At 44.9% G+C, this 27,489-nt stretch overlaps 2 protein-coding genes across 3 annotated transcripts; one reads left to right on the top strand and one right to left on the bottom strand.

The window, feature by feature from the left end:
* Nucleotides 1–468: 468 nt before the first annotated feature.
* Nucleotides 469–2,557, bottom strand: LOC142659861 (uncharacterized). Its single transcript, XM_075836397.1, has 2 exons — nucleotides 2,393–2,557; nucleotides 469–1,677 (listed from the first exon to the last, which is right to left on the bottom strand). The coding sequence occupies exon 2, from the start codon at nucleotides 1,392–1,394 to the stop codon at nucleotides 654–656; it is 741 nt and encodes a 246-aa protein (XP_075692512.1). The 5' UTR covers nucleotides 1,395–1,677; nucleotides 2,393–2,557; the 3' UTR covers nucleotides 469–653.
* VARS2 (valyl-tRNA synthetase 2, mitochondrial) lies at nucleotides 664–26,198 on the top strand. 2 transcript variants are annotated; one of them, XM_075836394.1, is made up of 30 exons: nucleotides 664–744; nucleotides 7,780–7,950; nucleotides 8,045–8,126; nucleotides 8,373–8,473; nucleotides 9,366–9,487; nucleotides 10,289–10,355; nucleotides 12,091–12,188; nucleotides 12,276–12,357; nucleotides 12,883–13,002; nucleotides 13,089–13,197; nucleotides 13,269–13,357; nucleotides 14,120–14,210; nucleotides 14,286–14,413; nucleotides 14,492–14,595; nucleotides 15,147–15,228; nucleotides 15,315–15,391; nucleotides 15,931–16,015; nucleotides 16,092–16,206; nucleotides 16,410–16,480; nucleotides 17,596–17,721; nucleotides 18,415–18,519; nucleotides 19,624–19,692; nucleotides 21,656–21,734; nucleotides 21,981–22,108; nucleotides 22,194–22,346; nucleotides 23,334–23,534; nucleotides 23,620–23,731; nucleotides 24,657–24,847; nucleotides 25,627–25,728; nucleotides 25,896–26,198. In XM_075836394.1, exons 2-30 carry the CDS (start codon nucleotides 7,801–7,803, stop codon nucleotides 25,959–25,961), a joined length of 3,105 nt encoding a protein of 1,034 aa, XP_075692509.1. In that variant the 5' UTR covers nucleotides 664–744; nucleotides 7,780–7,800; the 3' UTR covers nucleotides 25,962–26,198. The 2 variants fall into 2 exon arrangements, with proteins under 2 accessions (XP_075692509.1, XP_075692511.1); XM_075836396.1 differs by lacking the exon at nucleotides 664–744 and adding an exon at nucleotides 2,704–2,865.
* The last annotated feature ends 1,291 nt before the right edge of the window (nucleotides 26,199–27,489 follow it).

Here is a 27,489-nt window from a genome sequence, read left to right as displayed (position 1 = left end):
CACACACACACACACACACACCAATACTTATATTTTGTGTACGAACTAGATCAAAAAGATTTAACAATTGAAAGGAACACTCCAGGCAAAATTGATACAGTTATGACTAGAGCAGGACCTGAGTGGGCGGAGCATAACTCAGGGACCCAAAGAACACCATAGAGATTGTGTGTCATGCTCCGCCCCCTCATTTACTGCACCAGGCATACACAGTGTTTTCGTTTTGCCCATAGAGAAGCTTGGAACGCTCATCTGTCAATAATTACTAAACCTATTTATCATAAAATTTGTACAGATTATTCACAGTAACGGCTGGGAGGGAGCCGCAACAGCTGATCGTTGTGGGATCCGGGTGTCGGACCCCCGCGATCATATGCTGATGAACTGTCCTGTGGATAGGTCATCCATATAAAAAACTGGCCCGAACCTGGACAACCACTTCCACCCTATAAGCTTTTAAAGTAGAAATTACCATAAAATTATTTTAATTCATTGATTACTATTTCACCAGGTTGCGATATGAACACAATTATCGCTACGCTAAATTTAGGTGGGAAACCTATGTAGTGGTGGCCATATCATTATCGAGAGCTGGACAGAAGAAGACGACTCAAGAGGGAGACGCTCTTTACCAATCTTCTTGGACAGCACATTCACCAATCATCAGAATTGTCCGTTGAATCAGAACACTCGGGGTCCGCTTGGGGTCTCTTCTTCGAATGGACTCTATAATGTGTATCTAAGGTACTTTTCCTATTGAATCTTTTCCCACATTTGACACATTTATAGGGTTTGTCCCCCGTGTGGATCATCAAGTGCCGCTCCAGGTGGGTTTTTCGACTGAATGCTTTCGGGCATTCGGTGCACTTGTGCGGCCTGTCCCCGCTGTGAGTTTGTTGATGCCTCTTTGAAGTCGATGAATAAGTAAAACTCTGATCACATACAGGGCACGTGTAGGGTTTCACCCCGGTGTGGCTTCTCTTATGGGCTGCGAGGTGGGACTGGTTCACAAAGGTCTTCTCACACTCGGGGCACCTATAAGGCTTCTCTCCGGTGTGGACTCGGTGATGGACCTCCAGTGCTCTCTGATCACGGAAACTTTTCGAACATTCGAGACATTTGAGAAAATTCTTCAGGTTGTGATTTTTTTTATGTCTATTTAAATGGCCGATCTGCTTGAATGTCTTCCCGCACAAGGAGCAGACATGACGGATCTCTCCATTGTTATCCTCAACAGACTCGGGAGGCTCATTGGTGTCACTCGAAGACGTTTCGATGCTATCGTTCTGAGCATCTGAGTAATCGGCGAGGTCCACCTGTTCACACATTTCCACTTTCTTACTGTCCCGATTGTGCATATTTTCATTCATCTGAAGATCCTTTTCCAACTCCATAGTATCCCTAGGAAGACAGAGGACGACCTTCTTCTATAGACCGGCCAAACCATACGACCAATGTAGCCCAGAAATGTGCTGGAATCGGACTTGTTGTATTCTTGAGGTCTATGGAAGTTCTTCTTGGTGGTCTCATTAGCTCCTCCAGTCTACAGTAGGTCGCCCATCCCGGCCATAGACCCTTCTCAAGTCCAAGACTGGGGATAGGAGGAGGTTTACAATAAAGGTTGGCAATATCCGGGCAGTGCCAGCTGCTGTACAGTATCGTCACCGGCATTTACACCTGGAGTATAGAAAGTAAAAATCATAAAGAGAAAACGACATCATTATACTAAAATCTCAAACTTGAAGGATTAGAAAAACATATCTGTGTCCAGAAACCTGGAAATGTGTTGTGCAATACCGCAGCCATGTTTACTGTTATTCCTACTAACCTGCAGCACCAACCCGTCCTGTTATTACGCCGCAGCACCGGCCTGTCCTGTTATTACGCCGCAGCACCGACCCGACCTGTTATTACGCCGTAGCACCGACCCGTCCTGTTATTACGCCGCAGCACCGGCCTGTCCTGTTATTACGCCGCAGCACTGACCCGACCTATTATTATGCCGCAGCACCGACCCGTCCTGTTATTACGCCGCAGCACCGGCCTGTCCTGTTATTACGCCGCAGCACCGACCCGACCTGTTATTACGCCGTAGCACCGACCCGTCCTGTTATTACGCCGCAGCACCGGCCTGTCCTGTTATTACGCCGCAGCACCGACCCGTCCTGTTATTACGCCGCAGCACCGACCCGTCCTGTTATTACGCCGCAGCACCGACCCGTCCTGTTATTACGCCGCAGCACCGACCCGTCCTGTTATTACGCCGCAGCACCGACCCGTCCTGTTATTACGCCGCAGCACCGACCAGTCCTGTTATTACGCCGCAGCACCGACCTGTCCTGTTATTACGCTGCAGCACCGACCTGTCCTGTTATTACACCGCAGCACTGACCTGCAGCTTGTTGTACTCTGCACGGATATTGCAACTGTTATAAACAGCACTGGCAAACGGCACAGATCAGCATGTAGACAATTCTCTTCCTCTATACACCACGAGACTACAAAGCATCATGGGATGTGTAGTTCCCTGAGAAAACTCAGAAAGAGAATGGGTAAAAGCAGATATTAGTACTGGAGTATGATTGGTGGGAAGAAGCGAGAGGCCACGCCTACTTTAATTAGCCAAGGAGAATGACGGCGAATTTCACGCCTCGATTTCAGTATGAGCCGTAAGTTCTTATTGGTGGAGTCAGTGCTGGACCGCATGCTTGTACTTCCGGCTGTCAGGGGAGCTGTCCTGGACCGCATGCTTGTACTTCCGGCTGTCAGGGGAGCTTTACTGGACCGCATGCTTGTACTTCCGGCTGTCAGGGGAGCTGTGCAGCCGACAGCTGTGTTCCTGCATGCCGGGGGGAGAGAGGCAAGGTCAGTGTGCGGAGAGCGGAGCGGGCGATGTGTGATGTGACCGCACTGTGATGAGTGTACACGGGGGCATAGAATGGACTAGAGCGCTATGGCAAAGAGAAAAGTAAAGCGCTCACTCAGTAATGGCAAATAATGCATAACCTAAATAATATCCCCCCATAATACCACCATACATATAATATACCCCCTAACTGTGCCCACATAATACCACCATACATATAATATACCCCCTAACTGTGCCCACATAATACCACCATACATATAATATACCCCCTAACTGTGCCCACATAATACCACCATACATATAATATACCCCCTGTGCCCACATAATACCACCATACATATAATATACCCCCTGTGCCCACATAATACCACCATACATATAATATACCCCCTGTGCCCACATAATACCACCATACATATAATATACCCCCTAACTGTGCCCACATAATACCACCATACATATAATATACCCCCTAACTGTGCCCACATAATACCACCATACATATAATATACCCCCTAACTGTGCCCACATAATACCACCATACATATAATATCCCCCCTGTGCCCACATAATACCACCATACATATAATATACCCCCTGTGCCCACATAATACCACCATACATATAATATCCCCCCTGTGCCCACATAATACCACCATACATATAATATACCCCCTGTGCCCACATAATACCACCATACATATAATATCCCCCCTGTGCCCACATAATACCACCATACATATAATATACCCCCTGTGCCCACATAATACCACATTACATATAATATACCCCCTGTGCCCACATAATACCACCATACATATATATACCCCCTGTGCCCACATAATACCACCATACATATAATATACCCCCTGTGCCCACATAATACCACCATACATATAATATACCCCCTGTGCCCACATAATACCACCATACATATAATATACCCCCTGTGCCCACATAATACCACCATACATATAATATACCCCCTGTGCCCACATAATACCACCATACATATAATAAACCCCCTGTGCCCACATAATACCACCATACATATAATATACCCCCTGTGCCCACATAATACCACATTACATATAATATACCCCCTGTGCCCACATAATACCACCATACATATATATACCCCCTGTGCCCACATAATACCACCATACATATAATATACCCCCTGTGCCCACATAATACCACCATACATATAATATACCCCCTGTGCCCACATAATACCACCATACATATAATATACCCCCTGTGCCCACATAATACCACCATACATATAATATACCCCCTGTGCCCACATAATACCACCATACATATAATAAACCCCCTGTGCCCACATAATACCACCATACATATAATATACCCCCTGTGCCCACATAATACCACCATACATATAATATACCCCCTGTGCCCACATAATACCACCATACATATAATAAACCCCCTGTGCCCACATAATACCACCATACATATAATATACCCCCTGTGCCCACATAATACCACCATACATATAATATACCCCCTGTGCCCACATAATACCACCATACATATAATATACCCCCTGTGCCCACATAATACCACCATACATATAATATACCCCCTGTGCCCACATAATACCACCATACATATATATACCCCCTGTGCCCACATAATACCACCATACATATAATATCCCCCCTGTGCCCACATAATACCACCATACATATATATACCCCCTGTGCCCACATAATACCACCATACATATAATATACCCCCTGTGCCCACATAATACCACCATACATATAATATCCCCCCTGTACCCACATAATACCACCATACATATAATATACCCCCTGTGCCCACATAATACCACCATACATATAATATCCCCCCTGTGCCCACATAATACCACCATACATATAATATCCCCCCTGTACCCACATAATACCACCATACATATAATATCCCCCCTGTGCCCACATAATACCACCATACATATAATATCCCCCCTGTGCCCACATAATACCACCATACATATAATAAACCCCCTGTGCCCACATAATACCACCATACATTACCTGTCACTGCAGAATTCACTTCCTCCTTCAAAATAAAGGATTTGACCTGCAATTGTCTGAGTTGCACGTTGAGTGTACACGGTCTCTGGGGGGAGGGGGGGTTTCCGGCTGGGAGCGACAATTAGACTCAGGGTTGGTGCACAAATAGAATCTCTGCCCAAAGTGACAAGAGATCTCGTTATTTTTGTCCGTGCAGCGGTGGGCACCGCCCTCGTGGTCACATTCTTCTATGTATGGTATAATCCAGTACCCTCCCGTCCTGTGTGTATATATATATATAGCCCTGGTCTCTAATAGCGGAATACAAAGGTCATTGTGGCGATCACCAGATGTCCGGAGACTTTTACAAACATGAGGAGGACACCAATTATTCTCAGCAAGACGTCGCTGGTTCAAGTTCCCTAGGGGGACTAATAAAATGTGTAAAAGAAAAAATACAAAAATATTAAAAGTTAAAAAAAATTGGTATCGCCGCATCCGTAAAAATCCGAACTATTACAATATACCATTATTTAACTCGCACGGTGAACGGCCTAAAAAAAATTATTAAAAACACCCGAACCATTGCTTTTTGGTCACTTTAGTGCTGAAAAAAAGGAAATAAAAAGTGATAAAAAAATTGTATGTACCAATAAAAACGACAGCTCGTCCCGCAAAACATAAGCCCTCCCACCGCTCAATCCACGGAAAAATAAAGAAATGACGGCTCAGAATGGGGTGAAACAGAACAAGTTTTTTGTTAACAAAGTTTTTTTCTTTGTAAAAGTAGTGAAACATAAAAAAAATTATAAATTTGGTATCACCGTAATCGTATTGGGACGCAGAATAGTTGTCGTTTTTACCGCACGGTGAAAGCCGTAAAAACAAAATCCAATCCGTTTCCCAGTACATTATATGGTACTTTAAATGGTGCAAATCGAAGCTACAGCTCCTCCCGCAAAAAAATAAGCCTTCTTACCACTCCGTTGACGGAAAAATAAAAACGTTATGGCTCTTGGAAGACGGGGAGTGAAAAAGTAAAACGGAAAATGGGTGGGTCGTTAAAGGGTTAATTTTCCGTTTTCCTCAACCTGTCTTTCTGTCAATTTCTATGACGCCCCTCGAAACAATCCTCTCTCTAGCTCCTCCCCTTTTCCCTTTCTCTCCTACATTCCTATAGCTCCTCCCCTTTTCCTTTTTCTCCCTCATCCTTATAGCTCCTCCCCTTTTCCTTTCCTGAACAATCCTATTAGAGGGCCGGACCACTCTCAGTCCGTACCCTCTGTTCCCCTGTATTCTGCCTTCAATGAGGCCATGCTCCACTTGAGTCAGCCTCCCCGACTGTTCCGGCCTCACTTTGTCTGTGCGCCATCTGATCGGATGTGTGTTGCCCTCACTGAGTTTAGACACAGTGAGGGGATCGTACTCTATCTGAGTCAATCCCGTCACTGTTCCAAACCCACTGACGCCGCACTCAAACGCGGGGACTGTCCTAGGACTGCAGGTAGTCTGAACCAGTCCCCGCACTTCTATCGGCGCCGGACGTGCTCAATTAGAGCCCGTCTCTTCTCTCCTCTGTCGCGGCTTCTCACCAGAAGCCATCCCGCTCTGCACTCCGCTCCGCCGTCTCTACAACCCCAGCAAGACTATTAAGAGGACTAAGGTAAGTTCCCTTAACCTGTACAATACCACCATACATTACCTACATAATATACCCCCTGACTGTGCCCCCATTATACCGCCATATAGTAACCAAATAATGGCGCCATGCATTACCTACATAATATGCCCCCAACTGTGCCCCTGTTATACCACCATATAGTACCCAAGTAATACCATCATAAATTACCTACATAATATGCCCCCAACTGTGCCCCTGTTATACCGCCATATAGTAACCAAATAATGGCGCCATGCATTACCTACATAATATGCCCCCAACTGTGCCCCTGTTATACCACCATATAGTACCCAAGTAATACCATCATAAATTACCTACATAATATGCCCCCAACTGTGCCCCTGTTATACCACCATATAGTACCCAAGTAATACCATCATAAATTACCTACATAATATGCCCCCAACTGTGCCCCTGTTATACCGCCATATAGTACCCAATAATACCGCCATGCATTACCTACATAATATACCCACAACTGTGCCCCTGTTATACCGCCAAATAGTAACCAATAATACCGCCATATAGTAACCAAATAATGCCGCCATGCATTACCTACATAATATGCCCCCTGACTGTGCCCCCATTATACCACCATATAGTAACCAAATAATGCCGCCATGCATTACCTACATAATATGCCCCCAACTGTGCCCACATAATACCACCATATAGTACCCAAGTAATACCATCATACATTACCTGCAGAATATACCCACAACTGTGCCCCTGTTATACTGCCATATAGTACCCAATAATACCGCCATGCATTACCTACATAATATGCACCCAACTGTGCCCACATAATACCACCATATAGTACCCAATAATACCGCCATGCATTACCTACATAATATACCAGCACACACATATAGATATCCCCCTGAGGCTACAATGTACAGCGCCCCGCACATGTATCGCCTGTTCTCCCCAGATCCTTCTGTTTGGGACCACCTTGTATTGCACAGTATTACCCATAGTGCTTTGCACTGGTTTCTTGTCTTGATGTCAGGATTGTGGTGACTTATTTTGCGGTAGTTCCAGGTCTTGTCTCACGGAGATCCCCCTCTCTATATGCCCTAATATAAACATTATAGAGGGTCCTCCGCTGCGAAGTCATTGTGCTAAGAAAAGTCCCTTTATCTTCTACCTGGTTGTCACACTTTGTCATTTTTGTCTTTTAGGGCTCGTCCCCCTGCTTTACCATGCTTCGCCTCTTACTTGACGCTGGCCGCACTGTCACTGGGAGAGCACCCAGCAGAGGCGCCGCGACCGTCACAGAGCGGATTAAAAAGGATGAGCGGCGGCGGCTGCGTCAGCAATGGCAACTGGCGGAGGTCGCTGCTCAGGAAACGGTAAATAAATCGTGTTATTCAGGGTGTGTGACATATATATATATATACTGTATATACATTTATTTATTAATATTTGTATCTTTTTGTCTGCCAGGTGTCACCAGTTATAGGTCAGCGCTGGGGGGACAAAGAGATAATTGAGTATGAGGGTCTTACACCGCCGGGAGAAAAGAAAGGTAGGGTGGCTTATTGTTTGCTATCAACAGTCCCGGATCTCACATACACACTGTTTTGCTGCACCCCCTCCCCCATCCCATTGAGTCGATCTTCAGGAATCGTAAACATGTTATACAGTAGAACTAGTAATATCAGTGAGACATTACTAGTTTTACCGTCTGCTGCCAGCAGAGGGCAGTATCACAGTGTAGCAGAGTTCATTATTAACATGGGAAATTGATCAATGCATTATGTTTTATGTCTAGATACTAGCAATCCGCTACCCGCGTCCTACAGTCCGCGATATGTCGAGGCCGCGTGGTATTCCTGGTGGGTGAAGCAAGGATTCTTCAAGCCGGAATACCAGGTGATGTAGTGTAAGCAATAGTTGTAGTCTGCACCAGTTATACACAGATTTGTGGCATCATATTAAATATCTCTGCTGCACAGTTCCTGCTGTATGGACGTCTGTGTAAACCTGGGGCTCACACTCGCCAGCTATGTGGCCATTACCTGAGTGCAGCTCCGAAGCATAATACAGGCTGGAACTCAAGATCAGTATAAGAAACGTAATGTACGCAGTGACTCCATCAGCAGAATAGTGAGTTCAGCTCTGGAGTATAATACAGGATATAACTCAGGATCAGTACAGGATAAATAATGTAATGTATGTATGCAGTGACTCCACCAGCAGAATAGTGAGTGCGGCTCTGGAATATAATACATGATGTAACTCAGGATCAGTATAATATATGTAAGGTATGTACACAGTGACTCCACCAGCAGAATAGTGAGTGCAGCTCTGGAGTATAATACAGGATGTAACTCGGGATCAGTGCAGGATAAGTAATGTAATGTATGTACACAGTGACTCCACCAGCAGAATAGTGAGTGCAGCTCTGGAGTATAATACAGGATATAACTCCGGATCAGTACAGGATAAGTAATGTAATGTATGTACACAGTGACTCCACCAGCAGAATAGTGAGTGCAGCTCTGGAGTATAATACAGGATGTATCTCCGGATCAGTGCAGGATAAGTAATGTAATGTATGTACACAGTGATTCCACCAGCAGAATAGTGAGTGCAGCTCTGGAGTGTAATACAGGATAAGTAATGTATGTACTACACAGTGACTCCACCAGCATAATTATTAGAAGGGGAGGAGGGGGATGCAGCTGCAGATTCTCATTTTTGCCTGCACTGCATGTAATATATAGCTGCCTATGTGAGTCTTGTGATGTTTCTGTAATTACAGAGTCATCTCCCCCACGCTAGACCAGAGTTCTTCTCACTCTGCATACCTCCTCCTAATGTTACCGGCTCCCTCCACCTCGGCCACGCTCTCACAGTCGCTGTTGAGGATTCTCTTGTTCGTTGGTGAGAGATGATGAGAGTTGTTGTGTAATGAAATGTTCTAAGGCTTTCTAATAGACTTTGGCTGACATTAATTATTAGAAATTGCACAGGTTTTAAAAGTTACAACTAAAATTGAGAATTTGTATAAATTTCCATGTCACTCTAAAAAAGAACATAGACGAGAAGTTGGTGTAGTGATATATCATTGGCAAAGGCGCAAATGTCCGGTTGCTCATATCATACGTAAAAAGAAATACAGTCAGACAATTCCTAATACACCAGATTCAAAGGGAGGTTCTACAGGATATGCCATAAATGTCTGATAGGTCGGAGTCCCAACTCCGGGACCTGCACCTATTTGGAGAATGAGAAGGACACGGAGACGCTGCTGGTAAGATTTCTATGTCATCCCAGTGCTGGATTCTCAGCTACACTGCTCATTACTACTGTATAATCTCCTCCATGCCTCTGCAGCTACTATATATGTGATAGGTAGAGATAGAATAGCCATTAGGCTCCGCCCACTAGCTCAGAGACATTTATTTAGAAAACAGCTAAATAATGGCCTGAAATAGTGTTCTTCCTCATGTACACGCATATGACTGCTTATTCTGAAAACTTAGGTATGCTTTAAAGGGTAACTAAACTATCAAAAAACTTTTGACATGTTATAGTGACATGTCGGAAGTTTTGATCGCTGGGGGTCTGAGCACTGAGACCCCCTCCGATTGCTAAAATCAATCGGATTTTAGCCTTACCTGATATTGAATGTCACATATAGTATGGATTCCATGGTCTTGTGTGTTAACGCTTTCTTGTTAGGAGGAGGATGCTGGGTCAGAAAGTTGTCTGGGTGCCGGGATCGGACCATGCCGGGATTGCCACTCAGGTACAGATCTTTATCTGTTATCTTTCAGCTCGTTCTAAGGAAGAAAACGTGGTTGGAATTTTTTGCGAACTTAACTTGTCCACGACCGCAAGTCGCTGTGTAGTCTGAGCCTTAAGGCCCTTACACACGGGCCAATTATCGGGCAAACAACCTAAACAACAACCTCACACCAGTAATGGCATGTACTGGGGTCCCTTTAAATGTATAGACCTAAAAACGAACCAAAAAATGGGACACAACCCTAAAGCAAGTAATGTACTCAAAAGGTAAAAGTACAAAAAATCTTTATTAAATATAATAACAATGACAAATAATGGGAAAAGAGATCTGATACAATAAACACGGAGACATGTACAACAGGGTCAGGTGAAAAAGACCAGAACCAACAGAATCAACCGTCCACTAGAGACCTAACACACGCTCAATAATAGGTAAGTAATTGGTAAACCCGGGGGTATGGGGAGGTAAGTCCCATACATAGTGCCATGTAATCAGCTAGATGAGCAGTGTGTAAAGTATGTCAGTATACGTAACCTGCACAATAAATGGTGCATGTAAAAATATGTGCACAATCTGTACAATATAATCAGTAGTACGTAAAAAGTTATTACTAGAAAACATATGCAAACAGTATAAAGGCTCAAATAGCCAAGAAAAATATGGCTGGCTGAAATAGCATAATATTGTGGAGGCTACAAAGGGCTGAAAAAACCTGTGCACATACCCAGAGACATGATGAGGAGCGTGGAGGATCGATGGAGTGGATGGGTGAATAAACGCCTCGACGCGCGTTTCACCCTGTGACCGGCTTCGTCATGTGAACGGCAAACCATCGTTCATATAACGCTCGTTGGCGATAATTGCCCTGTGTAAACAGGGGAATGATCAGCAGATGAACGAGCAATCGTATAATTTTGAAAAAGTTAGATATTATCGTTGTCGGCAGCACATCTCGCCGACATGATAATAACGGATGGGGATCGGAGTAACGAGCGCTCGTCCTCATACATAGCTCCTTGTGAAAGGAGCAAACGAGAACCGATCAACGAGCTGTCTCGTTGATCGGCGCTCGTTTACACTGCCCAGGATGGACCGTGTAAGAGGACCTTTAGCTTTCCGGCAGCCTGTCAGGTGATACCCCTTTACCAATCACAGTTGCCAGTGACATGCTGTCATGATATACAGGGGACATTATCTCTTAGAAATTTAGGGGCCATTCATTGGATGTTGCACCCTCTAAGTGGGAGCTCTAGTTTCGCAACAGCTGGAGACCCAAGGATTGAACACTACTGGTCAAGGTTAATGTCGATAAGACACTTAATAGATGATCTATTTTAAAGGGATTGTCTAGTTTAGAAAACCTATTATCGTATCCCCTATTGAGGAATTCTGAGTTAATAGAGGGGGGTCCTCTGTTCAGGATCCTCATCTCTCGACCAGAGTGGAGAGCGGTTACAAAGAGCGTCTCCTGCTCTGGAGGACCCGTCCTGTTCTGCATTACACAGACCACACATTGATATAAATGGACACTGTGTAACACTTCATTTCTCCTGTGGTGGCGTTGCAGAGAAATTCAACTCTTGCTGCCCGGTTTCCCCGTAGATCACGGCTGATCGCTGGGGGACACTTTGTGATCAGATTATTGTCAATGGACCCTTGTAACAAGTCGGGATTGTCCACAGCGGAGAACCCCTTTGAGAACTTCTGTAGTGATTGAGATGTTTTTTCATTGTAGACTGTGGTGGAGAAGAATCTATATAAAGAGCTCGGCGTCTCTCGTCATGATTTGGGACGGGAGAAGTTTCTTAAGGCCGTGTGGGAGTGGAAGGAGAGGTAAGTGGAATAAACCTGCAGTATGCGAAGAATCCTATACTTGACCGTGTCTTATTTATGTCTCAGTAATTGTCTTTCATCTTGAAGTAAAGGGGACATGATTTATCATCAGCTGAAATCTCTTGGAGCTTCTCTTGACTGGGACAGATCCTGCTTTACTATGGACACGGTAAACTCCGGCATTGTAGTTATTATATTCGGTTACAGCAGACCACGTAGAGAAATGTCATTTAGATTCATTCCACAAAATATATATATATATATATATATATATATATATATATATTATTTCTGTTAAAGACCCCTCCAAACCCCCTGTATAGCCATAGACTTAAACGATAAAATTCTGGTTACCTGCAGCCACCACTAGGGGGAGCTCACTGCATAGGGATTTATACAGCTCCCACTGCACTCAACACAAAAATCCATGAGCAGTGAGCTCCCCCTAGTGGTAATTGCAGGCAGACAGAATTTTTTCATTTTAAAGCGGATATATCACCATACTATGGTCTCCTGTTTAAGGGCATCCTAGTATGGAGACAGATCCACTGCAGTGTCAGGCCAAATGACACAAATCAGTTTTGTGCCATTTGGTTAATGTCAGCTATCAAAAATGCCATAGCGCGGTATACACCCACTGCTCCCTGCTATCTCTGTGTCCCCCTGATCTTTCCGTCCTTCCTTGTGTACCCAGCCTTTCTCCCGGGCAGTATCTGAAGCGTTCATCCACCTCTATGACCACGGTTTGGTTTGTCGCCGGCGCCGCCTTGTGAACTGGTCCTGCGCCCTCCGATCAGCCATCTCTGACATTGAGGTGAGACGTCGACGTCTGCTTTCCGTTCTCTTTTCAGGCTCCATCTTCCTCTATATACCTCACAGATCATTGTATCCGTTCCACAGGTAGAGAGTCGACAGCTGAGTGGTAAAACGTACCTCGCTGTACCCGGCTACACAAGAAAAGTTCCCTTCGGGCTCCTGTTCAGCTTTTCTTATCCCATTGAAGAAGGAGGTAGAACGCTCAACCTGATGAGACTCTCTATATAAGTCTCCTTATCACTCAGCATCTTCCTTGCTTTGCAGATGACGAAATTATTGTGACCACCACACGCCCGGAGACCATGCTGGGGGACACTGCCGTGGCGGTCCATCCAGACGACCCCAGATACTCGGTGAGTTGTTTTCTTAATAATAAAAAGGAACCTGCTCCATATTCAGCGGTGGTCAGATGTGCTTTACACATAACTCCTGTTTAACCACTTTGATGCCGTGGTCAATAGCGACTGCCGCATCTAAGCGGTTAGATAGAGTTGGTGGGCCTTGTGTTGCCCCGTTGCCCGCAACCTGATTGTGAGGTGCTGATGGTTTGTCTTGGCAGCTGGGGGCCTAAGGAAAGTCTCCACGCCTGCCATCTTTGTACTCGTATTATGCCCTATAAGGATAGCGCCAATACTGCGGTACAGAAGTATTAGTGCGTTATCCAAGCGATCTCTTCATGTTCACTAGTGGGACTAAAACCTAAAAAAGTTTAATCAAATTAAAAAGAATATAGAAAAACTAAAAGTTAAAAAGACATAAAACTTTTAGCATCCGTTACATAATTTGTTACGCAACGTCCGTAACAATCCGAGGTAATAGACTGAAATTAAATTTATCCTGCACAGTGAAAGGAAAAAAAAAAAAAAGTACAAGATCTTCTACAGTTATGTCGACAGAAAAGTAAAAAAATGATGGCTCTTGGAAGGCGGGAATGAAAAACTGAAAACAAAAAAACAAAAACTGGCTGCAGCAGGAAGGGGGTTAAACCATACAATTCGGTCTGCCTGCAGCCACCACTAGGGGGAGCTTAAGAGCTTATTGCATTCAGGTTTATTATTGAGCCCTATGGGAGCTGTATAATATGGGAATCAGGGTTTTGATTTCTTTTGTTATAGAAATTCCATGGGAAGACGGTTCGACACCCCTTTACTGGACGTTTGCTTCCTGTTGTCGCCCATCGGCTTGTCAACCCGGAGTTCGGCACCGGTCCGTGTAGCCCCAAACAATAGTTACTTGTATGACTTACTTACTGGTGGTATGACCCAGACTGTTCATTTCTAGGAGCTGTAAAGGTGACCCCCGCTCACAGCTTGGTGGACTTTGAGATGGCTCAGGACCTGGCGCTCCCATTGATTTCTGTGATCGGAGAAGATGGAGCCATGACGGATGCCGGTGGAGACTGGATACAGGTTTGGCAGATGTTGTTCAGCTATACGTCTCCATCTGTTGTATCTGTTGCAATGTGTCAGTATTTTTTCTATTTATAGGGTGCGAAAAGATTTGATGCCCGGGAGCAAGTTCTGGCCGCATTAAAGGAAAAAGGGCTTTACAGAGGAGACCGCGAGCACTCAATGCTGCTCCCTGTCTGTAGGTGAGCGGATCGCAGAATCAAGTCCCGTGATAAAATCTACTATTCGCCACTAGGTGGTGCTAATTAACGGCACCATCTAGTGGCACATTGTTAGCCTACACTAATTTTTACTGCCTCCTTAACTTTCTGACTATAATGCTGGCCATACACACAAGATCCCTGTTCAGTGAATCATCATGTTCACATGCATGTTATTTCAATAGGGTGGAGAGATCAGCGCCAAAGAAACAATTATGCCGCTTACCTCCAGAGTTTCATTCTTTAGATACAGAGCTCCAAATCCTTCTGTTTTTCTTCACATCCACAGATCTAAATGATACAATTCTGACTGCATGCAGCCACCACTAGGGGGAGCTGAAGAGACGATTTATACTGCTTCTATTGATTGCTATAATAAATCCTCCTTGTTAGCGCCCCCTGGTGGCGGCTGCAGGAAGTCAGAATTTTAAGACTATACAAAGGCATAACCCCTCAGATGTGTGAATCTCTAAAGCAGCAGCGATCAGACACTTACCCCATCTCTTCTCCATGTCTCTCATTGTACCTTCAAGTCGTTCTGGTGACGTGATCGAACACTTACTGAAGAACCAGTGGTTTGTGAGCTGTGAGGAGATGGCCCACAAGGCTCTAAGGGTAAGACCCGTTATACTCTGACCTTCTCTTATCCCACCCGTTTTCCGCTGTCTCTTCTCATCTTGTTGTTGTGATATCATTCCAAGGCCGTGGGGTCCGGACAGCTGAAGATCACTCCATCTTATCACCAGAAGAACTGGAAGAATTGGCTCTTAAACATCAGGTTAGACTCGGGCAGAGAGTTGGGTCATGTCTGAAGCTCTGTTGACCTTAGTGAAGTAAAAGGGGATATTGCCGCTTATCAAATCGGTATGATCTGCTTGTCTACCTTCCCGGTCAATCACCTGGCCAGTACTGGGGCGGTGGTAGGGTCATTGAATTACACTTAGGATAAATTTTGCTATTCAGAGGGGTTAACTCATCACAGACAAGCCTTTTAATATGAGAGATGCTCCTGCAATCCCTGGCAATCAACTGATTTCCCTACAGTGACCACTACAGGGGAAATATAGTATTACACGGAGTCATTCAAATGAATGACTGGAAGGGATTTTCAAACTGTGGATTTTATGGCATATCCACAGATCAATAATCCCAGGAGTGGGGGGCTCTTGGTGACCTGTCTCAAATTGCGCCGTTTGTTATGCATAATACAAGTGTATCTGTAAAGCCGCCATGAGGTGGAATAAGGAAGTGCAGGCTGTCGTGATGTGCAAATATAGAATATATTACGTAATGTGCGCCATTTTTCCACTATTCCAGTGACTGGTGCATCTCGCGGCAGCTGTGGTGGGGACATCAGATTCCAGCTTATCGCGTGACCGCATCGGAGGCCTCGTCTGTCCAGGTTACTACAACCAGAATAACATGAAGATAAACCAGAGACATTCTCATCACTGACCTCCGCGTTGTATTTGCCGCAGGATAACCAAGATGAGAGTGAAGAATTCTGGGTAGCTGCACACAGCGAATCAGAAGCCAGGAAGAAGGCCGCCAACGCTTTAGGAAAACCAGAGTCCGAGCTCATCCTTAGAAGAGGTGAGAAATGATCTTAGCTCTTCATGGTTTTCAGTCCAGAGCGGCCTAATATCTTCTGATATCTTGTTTAGCCCTTTACAAGTGACTGTCTCATAATCCGGAATATCTGATAATCCGCCACCTGTCTGGTCCCATTGATGCCAGGGTAAAGACATTTTTTGTATATATTTTCATGCCAATCTCATTGGTCCTTTCCCGTGTAGATGAAGACGTTCTTGATACCTGGTTTTCGTCGGCTCTTTTTCCATTTGCAATGCTGGGATGGCCGGAACGCGTGAGTCCTCTGTTCTTCCAATCTGACAATACGTCGTATATTCTGGAATTGTATCTGAGATTCAGGCCTCTGTTAAACCTCCACTGACGTTACTGCCCATATACAGACCATTATCGCTGAAGCTACCCGCTGCAGCAGAGGTGAACCTGCCTGCAAACTCTGGCCACCCCGTCTCTCCATGATTGGGATCCACTCCGAGAACCTCCGACCCGCACGACGGTCCTATCACACCTTCCAAGCAGCTGGAGTCCCCAGGGAATGTCTAGGGACGTAGCTTCCCGGCAGCCATAGGGACGTTGCAATTGAGTGGGCCGCTGTGTGGGACTTGTGTTGTGTCCCCGGAGGCTTTCAAAGCAGCAGGAGTCCTCAGCTGCTATCTCAGCCCTAGAGCTTCCCTGGAGTAGCCCTGGGGACCCCAACTGCTCGGAAAGTGCAATAGGGCTGCCGTTTGGTATATTCTGTGTGGATCCCACATTGCCTGACATCATGAGAACCTCCAGTGTAACTGCATACATGGACCGTTACGTCACCGGAGCTTCTGGACAAATACGTTAAACGTCGGCTGCGACGGATTCCAAATAGTGGCATGCGTCACCCATAGTCTATAATGGCATCCATTTAACAAAGACGTTATGAACTGAGCTGACGTCTCCAATAAACTGATATCATTATAGCCTATGAGTGACAGATGCCACTATTAGGAATTAGTCACAGATTATGTTTAACTTTTTCTTGATTTATGCATAAATTTAGGCAAAAACGGTGATTTGCGCAGGACCTTAAAAGAGAACATTCTGTCTGCCTTCAGCCACCACCAGGGGGAGATGAAGAGCTTACTGCACACTGTGTTCTTCATTGAGTTCAATGTATAATCAGTATACAGTCAGCTCTTTAGCTCCCCTAGTGGTGACTGCAGGCAGACAGAATGTTCTGTGTTAAATTTATGTCTATGTAGGGGATTTGGAGCTCTGTATCAGAATAAAGGAGCACCAACCACTATAAAGATATATATAAAAATGAATCGGCACAGAAGTCTGGATCTAGTTAAAGTTAAAAAAAAATGATATTCAAGGTCAGTCATTCACTTTAAACCTGTCGACGTCTCTTCCATGCAGACCACGGATCTTGAGGATTTTTACCCCAACTCTCTCTTGGAGACGGGCAGTGACCTCCTGTTCTTCTGGGTGGCTCGGATGGTGATGTTGGGAGAACAGCTTACAGGCCAGTTACCATTCAAAGAGGTACTAGAAAATTAAAGGGGTTGACTACTTTAGAAAAGCCATTTGGAAATACCCCGTTAGAGAGTTAATAGAAAATGGGGACTCTGTTCAGGACCCTCATCTATTACCAAGAGCAGAGAGAGGCTACAAATGGTGTATCTCCCTCTGGAGAATGTCTGTGCATTATATGGACTGCCCATTGATATCGTTAGGAGCCGTGTAATGCTTCATTTCCCCTGTGGTGGCGCTAGAGGAAAATTGAACACTTGTTGCAAGGTTCCCCCACACATTACAGCCGATTGCTGGGGGTTCCCTGCCGCTGGACACCACATGATCAAGTTATTGTTGGAGACCCCCTTTAACACAAAAGACATTGTACAAAATTGAAAACCCTTTTAAGCGGGATTTACGACGCTAACAATGCTGGTAGGTTTGGCTATAAATGACTAGAAACATTTTCTTTATATACTTTTCTTTTTTTAACTCTTTGTCTTGAGTCTTCGGTCCATTTAAGTGATTAGGGCTGAGCTGCAATACCAGACGCAGCCCATGGACACGAGTGGCGCTGTTTCAGACGGGAAGCAGCTATGTTTCTCTAATCTCATACACGTCCATTAATTCAATGTCTGCCAGTACGTGGAGGTTGTATTGCTGGGATTGGTGTTTGTGTCTCCCTTTTGGTTACTTTTATTTGTCTCCTCTGTTTGTCGCCAGGTCTTTTTACACTCGATGGTCCGAGATTCTCATGGGAGGAAGATGAGCAAATCTCTAGGAAATGTTCTCGATCCTCTTGATGTGATGACCGGAATCTCCCTGGCGGTAAGAGCAGCTCTCTAGTACTACTACATGCTGCCGCAATCATGGGGCCGGTTAAAGGCGTTGTCTTATCAAGGACGTGCTGGGTCCGCCAGAGAGGCTCCCCGATCCGGCACATAGTGGGGTTCCTAAAGTGGGGAACCCTCATCTACAATGCTTATATCCCCTCATAGGGACAGGGGTTGTCCATAAATCTGATTGGTGGAGGTCCAATATCTGGGTCCTGATCACCTCTGTTGGGTGTTGACTGGACTGGAGTCTTTTCTTGACCCCTTCAGGACCAGAACAATTTTTGATTTTTCCTCTTTGCATTCCGGCGGTCTAAATTTTTTAATTTTTTTCTTCGACGTAGCGGTATGGGGCTTGCTTTTTATGGGATGAGTTGTACTTTTATATAGGTGACGTTTTTTGGTAAATAGACATTAGCGTTTAATTTATAATTTTTTTTATTTTTTCTTATGAAAAATGCAGAAAAAAAGCAATTTCGCAACATTTTTTATTTCATTTTTTACACCATTCATCAGAAGTAATTCCATAAATTTATTGTATTTGTTGTTACGGTCGGGACCATACCAAATATGTGTAAATTCTTTCATGTTTTGTGAATTTTATTTATTAGCATTTATTTGTTGTAAAAAAAATAAATTATTTTGTGTTTTTTTTTGTTTTAACATTTTTTTTTTTATATTTTCTTTTTGATTTTGTAACTACAATGTACTGTCATTTATCTGTATCCCAGTACAATAGGTTGTGTATTAATGTATGTATACCCTAACAACAGGCACTATGGACAGACAGCCCTGGGGTCCTTCCTTCCGTCTTTCCTTTTTGAATGTCGGGGTCTTTCTTGATCGCGACTTTCAAATGTTGCGCAGATGCAATGCAGTGGCGTGACCAACGACATGGCATGATCAGTTTACATTGGAAGTTGGGCAGAATCGGGATGGGGTGTAAATGGGGGATTTTTACATTCGTGTCTGTTCCGGGAGACACAATGGCGGCCCAGATCGCTGAATGTAACCAGTCCTGTGTTCACGAGCCATAACTAATGTCCCAACTAATACAAATGTCACGTCTTACTCCGTGTTCTTCATTTTATTCCTACAGAACCTGCGGGGAAAGTTAAAGGAGGGAAATTTAGACCCACGAGAGTTTAATGTAGCAGAGTCCGGACTGGTAAGATGTGATCATTTATAGATTTTTTGCAATTAGGCTTAGAAAATGCCATATAGAAAGAACACCGAGACCTTGAGGATGTCTTCATTGGGATGATGGTATTAGGAGGCCCCGTCCCCGGCTCTGAAGAAAGAGAATAAGTAAAGAAAATCTTCATCATAAAGTGCGCAAATAACAGATCCATACAGTGTACAAATCATACCACCACACAGTGCCCAAATAATGCCATACTATGCCCAAATCATACCACCACACAGTGCCCAAATAATGCCATACTGTGCCCAAATCATACCACCGCATAGTGCCCAAATAATGCCATACTGTGCCCAAATCATACCACCACATAGTGCCCAAATCATAACATACTGTGTGCCCAAATCATACCTCCACATAGTGCCCAAATAATGCCTTACTGTGCCCAAATTATACCACCGCATAGTGCCCAAATAATGCCATACTGTGCCCAAATCATACCTCCACATAGTGCCCAAATAATGCCTTACTGTGCCCAAATTATACCACCGCATAGTGCCCAAATAATGCCATACTGTGCCCAAATCATACCACCACATAGTGCCCAAATCATAACATACTGTGTGCCCAAATCATACCTCCACATAGTGCCCAAATAATGCCTTACTGTGCCCAAATTATACCACCGCATAGTGCCCAAATAATGCCATACTGTGCCCAAATCATACCTCCACATAGTGCCCAAATAATGCCTTACTGTGCCCAAATTATACCACCGCATAGTGCCCAAATAATGCCATACTGTGCCCAAATCATACCACCACATAATGCCCAAATAATGCCATACTGTGCCCAAATCATACCACCGCATAGTGCCCAAATAATGCCATACTGTGCCCAAATCATACCACCACACAGTGCCCAAATAATGCCATACTGTGCCCAAATCATACCACCACACAGTGCCCAAATCATAACATACTGTGCCCAAATCATACCACTGCATAGTGCCCAAATAATGCCATACTGTGCCCAAATCATACCACCACATAGTGCCCAAATAATAACATACTGTGCCCAAATCATACCACCACACAGTGCCCAAATAATGCCATACTGTGCCCAAATCATACCACCACATAATGCCCAAATCATACCATACTGTGCCCAAATCATACTGCCACACAGTGCCCAAATAATGCCATACTGTGCGCAAATCATACCACCGCATAGTGCCAAAATCATACCATACTGTGCCCAAATCATACCGCCACACGGTGCCCAAATAATGCCACACTGTGCCCAAATCATACCGCCACACGGTGCCCAAAAAATGCCATACTGTGCCCAAATCATACCGCCACATAGTTCCCAAATAATGCTATACTGTGCCCAAATTATACTGCCACATAGTGCGCAAATAATGCCATACTGTTCCCAAGTCATACCGCCACAGGGCCCAAATAATGCCATACTGTGCCCAAATCATACAGCCGCACAGTGCCCAGATAATTCCATACTGTGCCCAAATCATACCGCCACACAGTGCCCAAATTATACTGCCACATAGTGCCCAAATCATACCGCCATACTGTGTCCAAATAATGCCACACTGTGCTCAAATCATACCGCCACACGGTGCCCAAATAATGCCATACTGTGCCCAAATCATACAGCCACACAGTGCCCAGATAATACCAAATTGTGCCGAAATAATAGAGATATATTGTACCTAGAATATACAACACCGTGCCCTGATTATACCTCCTTACACTTCAGAAGTAACAGTTCTGTACAATGCCCTGATACAGGACCAAGCCAGACAGCAGAGACTGGTAGTGACAATCTGCCGGGGATTGTAGTGGAGGCACTGGGGCATTTGCCCCGTTTTGCTCACCCTGTAATGCTGGTTCTGGATAGCAGAAGAGAGAAGCTCCTCCTACAAAGAACCAGGATCGGTGCATTATTTCATGTTTTTCTCTCTGCCCAGGTAAAGGATTACCCACATGGGATACCAGAGTGCGGGGCTGATGCCCTGAGGTTCGCCCTTTGCTCTCATAAAGTACAAGGTGAGGAGCAGATCGGTGTTCAGATTATTGTTCCCTGACGATCATCGAGATTGTTAAAGGGGCTTCATGACCCTAGAGAAGACGGTGTGTTTTTATTTCCAAAAACAGCTCCACCCTTGTCTATGGCTGTTTCTGGTATTACAGCTTGCCATGTACATTGTCACTCTGGATCCGTCACTGAGGCCTATGTTTGTGCTATATGTTGTCTATTATACTCCCCACTTCTCATCGTACATTATCTTCTAGGTGATGACATTAATCTGGACATTGCTTCGGTCCTCGCTGTGCGCCATTTTTGCAACAAAGTCTGGAATGGGGTGAAATTCACGCTGTCTGCTCTGGGGGGAGGGTTCACTCCCCTACCGATGGGAGAGGTGAGGGAACCCTCTGTTTTATGCGTACTATTCCTTTAAGACTCTGCTTTCTAAAGACTCTGACGACATAACTTGTTTACATCAGCTGAGGCCGGAGGCGCCCTTGGACCGATGGCTGCTGGACCGGCTGCGGCACCTGACCGAGGAGTGTGAGCGGAAGCTCCAGAGTTACGAGCTTCACCAGGCGACCGCGGCCATACAGGCCTTTTGGGTGAAGAACTACTGTGATATTTATGTGGTAAGTGGGCATCAATGTAAGGTAGTGGTCTCCAAGCTGTGGCACCCTGCAAAACTACAACTCCCAGCATGCCCTGATTTGTAGTTTCACAGCTGCCACAGTAGAGCAGCACTGACTACACTGCCGCTATGGGGAGCCATCAACAGTCCATATAATCTAAGTACTATAGGTAGCCGTCCCTCCGTAATCTGTATTCAGGACCAATGCAGATGATCGTAGGGATTTTAAAGGGGTCCTCCGACCTTAAAATAGGGTTGCAATGCTTTATAATGTTAAAGAAATACATTTGTAATATACGTACGCGCTGTGTGTGAATTGTGCCGCCCCGTCCCCATGCTGTTGGTATTGGGAGGGACCCCCGTCATGTCTTTATTCTTGGCCACATGATCACCGCTGTGGTTACTTCGCCATGGATGACCTGTCATGGCTGCAGCCAGCGATTGGCTGCTTTGGTTACGTGTTCATAGACAAAACGTCATGGCATTACGATGAGGACAAGACGCAGAGGGGGATCGCGATATAACGGGGAACGAAATTTAAACAGCGAGTAGATTACATTATGGGCGCCCCTATTTTAAGGGGTTAGAATACCTCTTTAATGCTTCGTCAATACCGCACACTGCACGACATAATAGTGATCGGGACCCTCTGTAGGACCACACAGTGATATTACATGGCTGACGCTCTGACAGCACAGATTACTCCCTATCCCGTTTTGTGCATACAGCTCCTATGCAGACCTATGTCTCTCTGTTTCCTGTGTGTGGTCCGATCCTGCAGTCATGTGTTGCTCATTTCTATCTGTCTCGTCCTTTTTCTAGCATTCAGTTCAGACAGTAGAATAGGAGCACATGGAGTTGATCAGGGGTTGCCTGTAGTCATAGCCACATAGTTCTGCATAGGAGCTGTAGACACATAACGGCAGATTTCTTAATAAAGACTCATTGTGATTTTAGTTTAATTTTCAGTTTTGCATTCGTCATACAGGAAGCTGTAAAACCCATCCTGAAGGGGCCGGGCGGGTCCGACGCTCAGCAGGTTCTGTACTGGGGGGCGGAGCAAACTCTCCGTCTTCTGGCGCCCTTTACCCCCTACCTCTCAGAAGAACTGTGGCAGCGTTTGCCGGCATCCGCTTCCAGGCACGCGCCCAGTGTCTGTGTGGCTGAATACCCCAGCCCCTGGCACACGGTAAGATGGTAGCAGGCGGGTATTGCAGGGTGTAATGATGGCTACGTCTCGAGATTCCTCATCATCTCATTGCCCCCCCCCCCAGGCTCATTGGTTGTATCCTGAGGAGACGCGTCGTTTTGACTTCGTTTTCTGTGCGATCAGAACGTTGCGCAGCCTGAGGAGCGACTACAACTTGACCAAGGCCCGGCCCGAAGGTAAGTGGTTGTCACTCAGAATTAAAGGGGCGTTCCTGGTTTTATGTAAATGACACTTAAAGGGGAATTCCCACCTTAGGCCGCATGCACACGACCGTATCTTCATTCATCTGTATATACGGATCCGTAAAAAGAGGGAGGCTGCAGATGATGTCACCAACATGTTGCCTAGCAACGCTTCTGTAAATACAGACCGTATACGGATGCACGTCGGTAGCCGTCCGTAATTACGGAAGCGCCCATAGGCTTCTACGGGAGAGTCCGTGCCGTAATTACGGAGAAGAATAGGATCGGTTGTATCATTTTTTTCAGCACGGACACCCTTCAGTATTTTTACGGATAGGTGTCCGTGGCCAATAGAAATGCCGTGGATATGCCCTAAATGTCTAAGGTGGGAATACCCCTTTAATCATTGCAGAGTGAAGTTCTGCCGCTTTCTAATACACTTTATGTATCCGATCCTCACCATTTTCAGGATCTCTGCTTGCTTTTAATGAACAGCCTCTAGTTAACATGTAGAAGCTGAGAACCCTGTACAGACTTTTTATAGTTGAGGGTTTGTTACAATTGCATCCAATGTAGGGTTTTCTCTGATACATTTTTACCTTCACTGATACATGGTACAGGAGAGGTCAGGAGACAGGAGAGGGATAAGTTCAGATGCAATTGTAGCAAGCCCTCAGCTGTCACAAGTATTGGGTCTGTACAGGGTTTTCAACCTCAGGATGTAAATAAGTCCGGCCACGTTCACTGACCGCAAGCAGAGATGTGGGAGAACTTGCTGAATTGAAGCACAACGTATATTAGAGAGTTGCAGAAGGTTTCATTATACGATTATTAAGCCTAATTTACATAAAACCGGAGAATCCCTTTAAGTAGTGCCATATATCTCCGCTCCTGATCGTTGTCACCCTTTATTCTCCAGTCTTTATCTCCTGTTCCCAAGAAGACGACCTGCTCTCTCTTCAGTCTTTCCTGTCTCCGCTGCAGACCCTCTCGTTCTCGGGTCCCCTTCACCTCCGGCTCTCGGGGGCCACACCTCAGGAGCCTGTGAATGGTTCCGGCTGGGTCTCCGGAGGAGTGACCGATAACTGTGATGTCCACATGAACCTGAAGGTAGGCGGATTGTTGGGTAATTATGTGGCATCTGGTGCTGGACCCTTCATTCTGGAGATCAGGGGCGCCCCAGCTTAATGCCCCCACTTATCCCCTGTCAGAAGAAACTGAAGGTGGCGTTAAATCCAGTGCTGACATCATCAGCTGATTATAATGTATTGTTTATGTGGAAGTTTTTTGATGTGTGACCCTGTGAGAACCACAACATCTTACGGTTTTTTTCATCGCCGCATTCCAAGAGCCGTAACGTTTTTCTTTTTCCATCGATGTAGCCGGATGAGGGTTTATTTTTTGCGGGATGGGTTGTACTTTTATGTGGCTTCTTTCACATCTGCGTCATGGCTGGTCCTTTCAGAACTCCTGCCAGCGCCGTAAAATTACGGCGCCGGTCGTCGAGGGGTTAATGTTACCCCCCCCCCCCCCCGGATTTATGTTAATTAAGCTCTGATTGTACAATGAAAAGCGCCGCAATTTTCTAACATGTTTTGTTTTTTCACTCCTTTACCATTTTCAAGACCACTACTTGCTGTCAGTGAATGGAAAACACTTGGGGCAGGTTTTTATGACACCGGTGCATGGCTTGTTACAATGCATCAGTTCTCTTGTAAGAATCCCTGCACCTGAGACAGGATTTCAGCCTGTGTGTGTCATTTTACAAGATCTCTCCTCGCTGTCAGTGAATGGAAATCACGTCTATTAGAAAGTTGCTGAACTCTCCATTATGCAATGATGAAGCTCTTGACCAGTTTCTTACCGTCTGCTGTGTTCTTCTCACCTAGGGGTTGGTGGATCCTCCCTCAGAGCTTCACAAACTACAGTCCAAGCTTAAGAAGTTGGAGAACCAGCGCAAAGGCAAAGTGAAGGAAGAAGCGGAGGGGGAGGTGGGTGATGGGAGAGGTGGGTGATGGGAGAGGTGGGTGATGGGAGAGGTATCTGTGACTCCCGTTCATTCTCTCATTCAGTCATTGCTTTTAACTGGAGATTGGGGGTCACTTATATCCTCTTTATTTTCATACATAATCTGTATATATTATTTTTTTCCCTTTAGAATTCTCTTCAGATGAAAATCTCTAGAATACGACGTATAATGACGACTTTGCAGCAACTGTCATAAGAGAGAAACTATAACCAGCAACGACCAAAGCCTTGAGTGCCACCTTGTGGTCATTGTGTGTATCACAAGCGCTGATCTGTTGTATGACCAGAGCGAACTGTGGTATTGCCTTTGTGACACTAATCACGGGGGTTACCTGCCTGTCTTATCCATAGACATTTCTTTGGTCACTGTGTATAAAATCAAAACTACTGTAAATATTTTTGTATAAAATAATAAAAAAATTTTTATAAATTCCCCGACCACATCGTTTTTTTTAATCAAATATTTTTCTCTGATGCCACACAGCATAACGTTCATTAAAATTCCAGCTGTCCAGCACCTTATGAGCCTATGTATATAAACTGTACGAAGTCTGCACCATTTAAGCTTTTCACCGGGTACATAATTGTCTTCTACTTTTGGAGAGGCAGGAGCGACAATATATGTGTCCCCTGCATCTCTCTCTCTGTATTTCACAAAATTGTGATCTTCTTTGCCCAATTGTGCCCTTTCACCAAAAATCAGGGTGTCTTGTCAAAGAGGCAGGGGAGATAATATTTTTGTGTCTCCTTCCTCTCACCATATATCAGTAGTCATGATCTACGTCGCCTATTTGAATTCTTTCACCCATAGTCACATACAGAATCTGTGTCTCTCGTGCCTCTCACTGTATAGCACAAATTGTGATCAACAGTCGGGTACATAGGGTTCTATTGGAGAGACAGGAGGGACAAAATCTGTGTCTCTCCTGCCTCTCAATGTTTATCACTAATTGTTATCTTTATTGCCCATTTGAGCTCTTTGACTAATAGTTATGTGACAGTATATAGTATATACCTTTGATATTTAGGGGACCGTACATGATGGCAAAAACAATTAAAACAGTGAGACCCTAACATTTTATAACAGGTCCTCTGCAGGTTTTATTGCACATATTAAAAAAAAATACAACTTCACATTGAATTTTTATTAACAAACACACTCTGTATGGCACAAAACACTCAGACGGGAGCTTGTTCAGTGGACTGGATGGGGAATACCAAAAGTTCTGAAGCTACAAGTGACGAGAAGGCGCGCAAGTCATCGAGGAGACCGGACGCTTCACGCTGACGATACTTTACATACGTAAGAGACAAGAGGGGGCTGGGGGAGAATCGGTACAAAAATAAATATGTACAATTTCTGTTTCAACTTTTCGTAAAAAAAAAAAAAAATGTGTTGCTCGCGGTAGGTTACGGCCAATAGAGGAGCGATCCTGTGAAAGAAAAGATGCGGTTATGAGAACTATCAGAATATGAAGCCTCAGGCAGTTTTGGGTCATTTGGTGGGCCTGGTTGTCACTTTTGTCTTGCTCCCTGCTCTTCAGTCTTAACTATTGGGTCCGCAGTGGCTAACGGCATGTGTCGTCACGAATATAATATATAACCTAATGGCGATTAAGCAATGTGAACAGAAGACGGGTGTAATGGTTTTGTAGCATTGAAAAGGCAGGAGAGACAAAATATGTGACTCCTGCCTCTCACTAATTGTTCTCTTCATTGGTCAT

The sequence above is a fragment of the Rhinoderma darwinii genome, chromosome 8 (assembly GCF_050947455.1).
Source record: "Rhinoderma darwinii isolate aRhiDar2 chromosome 8, aRhiDar2.hap1, whole genome shotgun sequence".
Taxonomy (NCBI): domain Eukaryota; kingdom Metazoa; phylum Chordata; class Amphibia; order Anura; family Rhinodermatidae; genus Rhinoderma; species Rhinoderma darwinii.
This window is presented reverse-complemented; position numbering and strand designations above follow the sequence as displayed.

Excerpts from the sequence above, each read along its gene's own strand:
- VARS2 (XM_075836394.1), top strand. The coding sequence starts at position 7,801 with ATGCTTCGCCTCTTACTTGACGCTGGCCGCACTGTCACTGGGAGAGCA. Across the intron at positions 8,127-8,372 it reads ACCGCCGGGAGAAAAGAAAG|ATACTAGCAATCCGCTACCC; the intron begins GTAGGGTGGCTT and ends TTTTATGTCTAG. Across the intron at positions 23,732-24,656 it reads GACCAAGGCCCGGCCCGAAG|TCTTTATCTCCTGTTCCCAA; the intron begins GTAAGTGGTTGT and ends TTTATTCTCCAG.
- LOC142659861 (XM_075836397.1), bottom strand. The coding sequence starts at position 1,394 with ATGGAGTTGGAAAAGGATCTTCAGATGAATGAAAATATGCACAATCGG.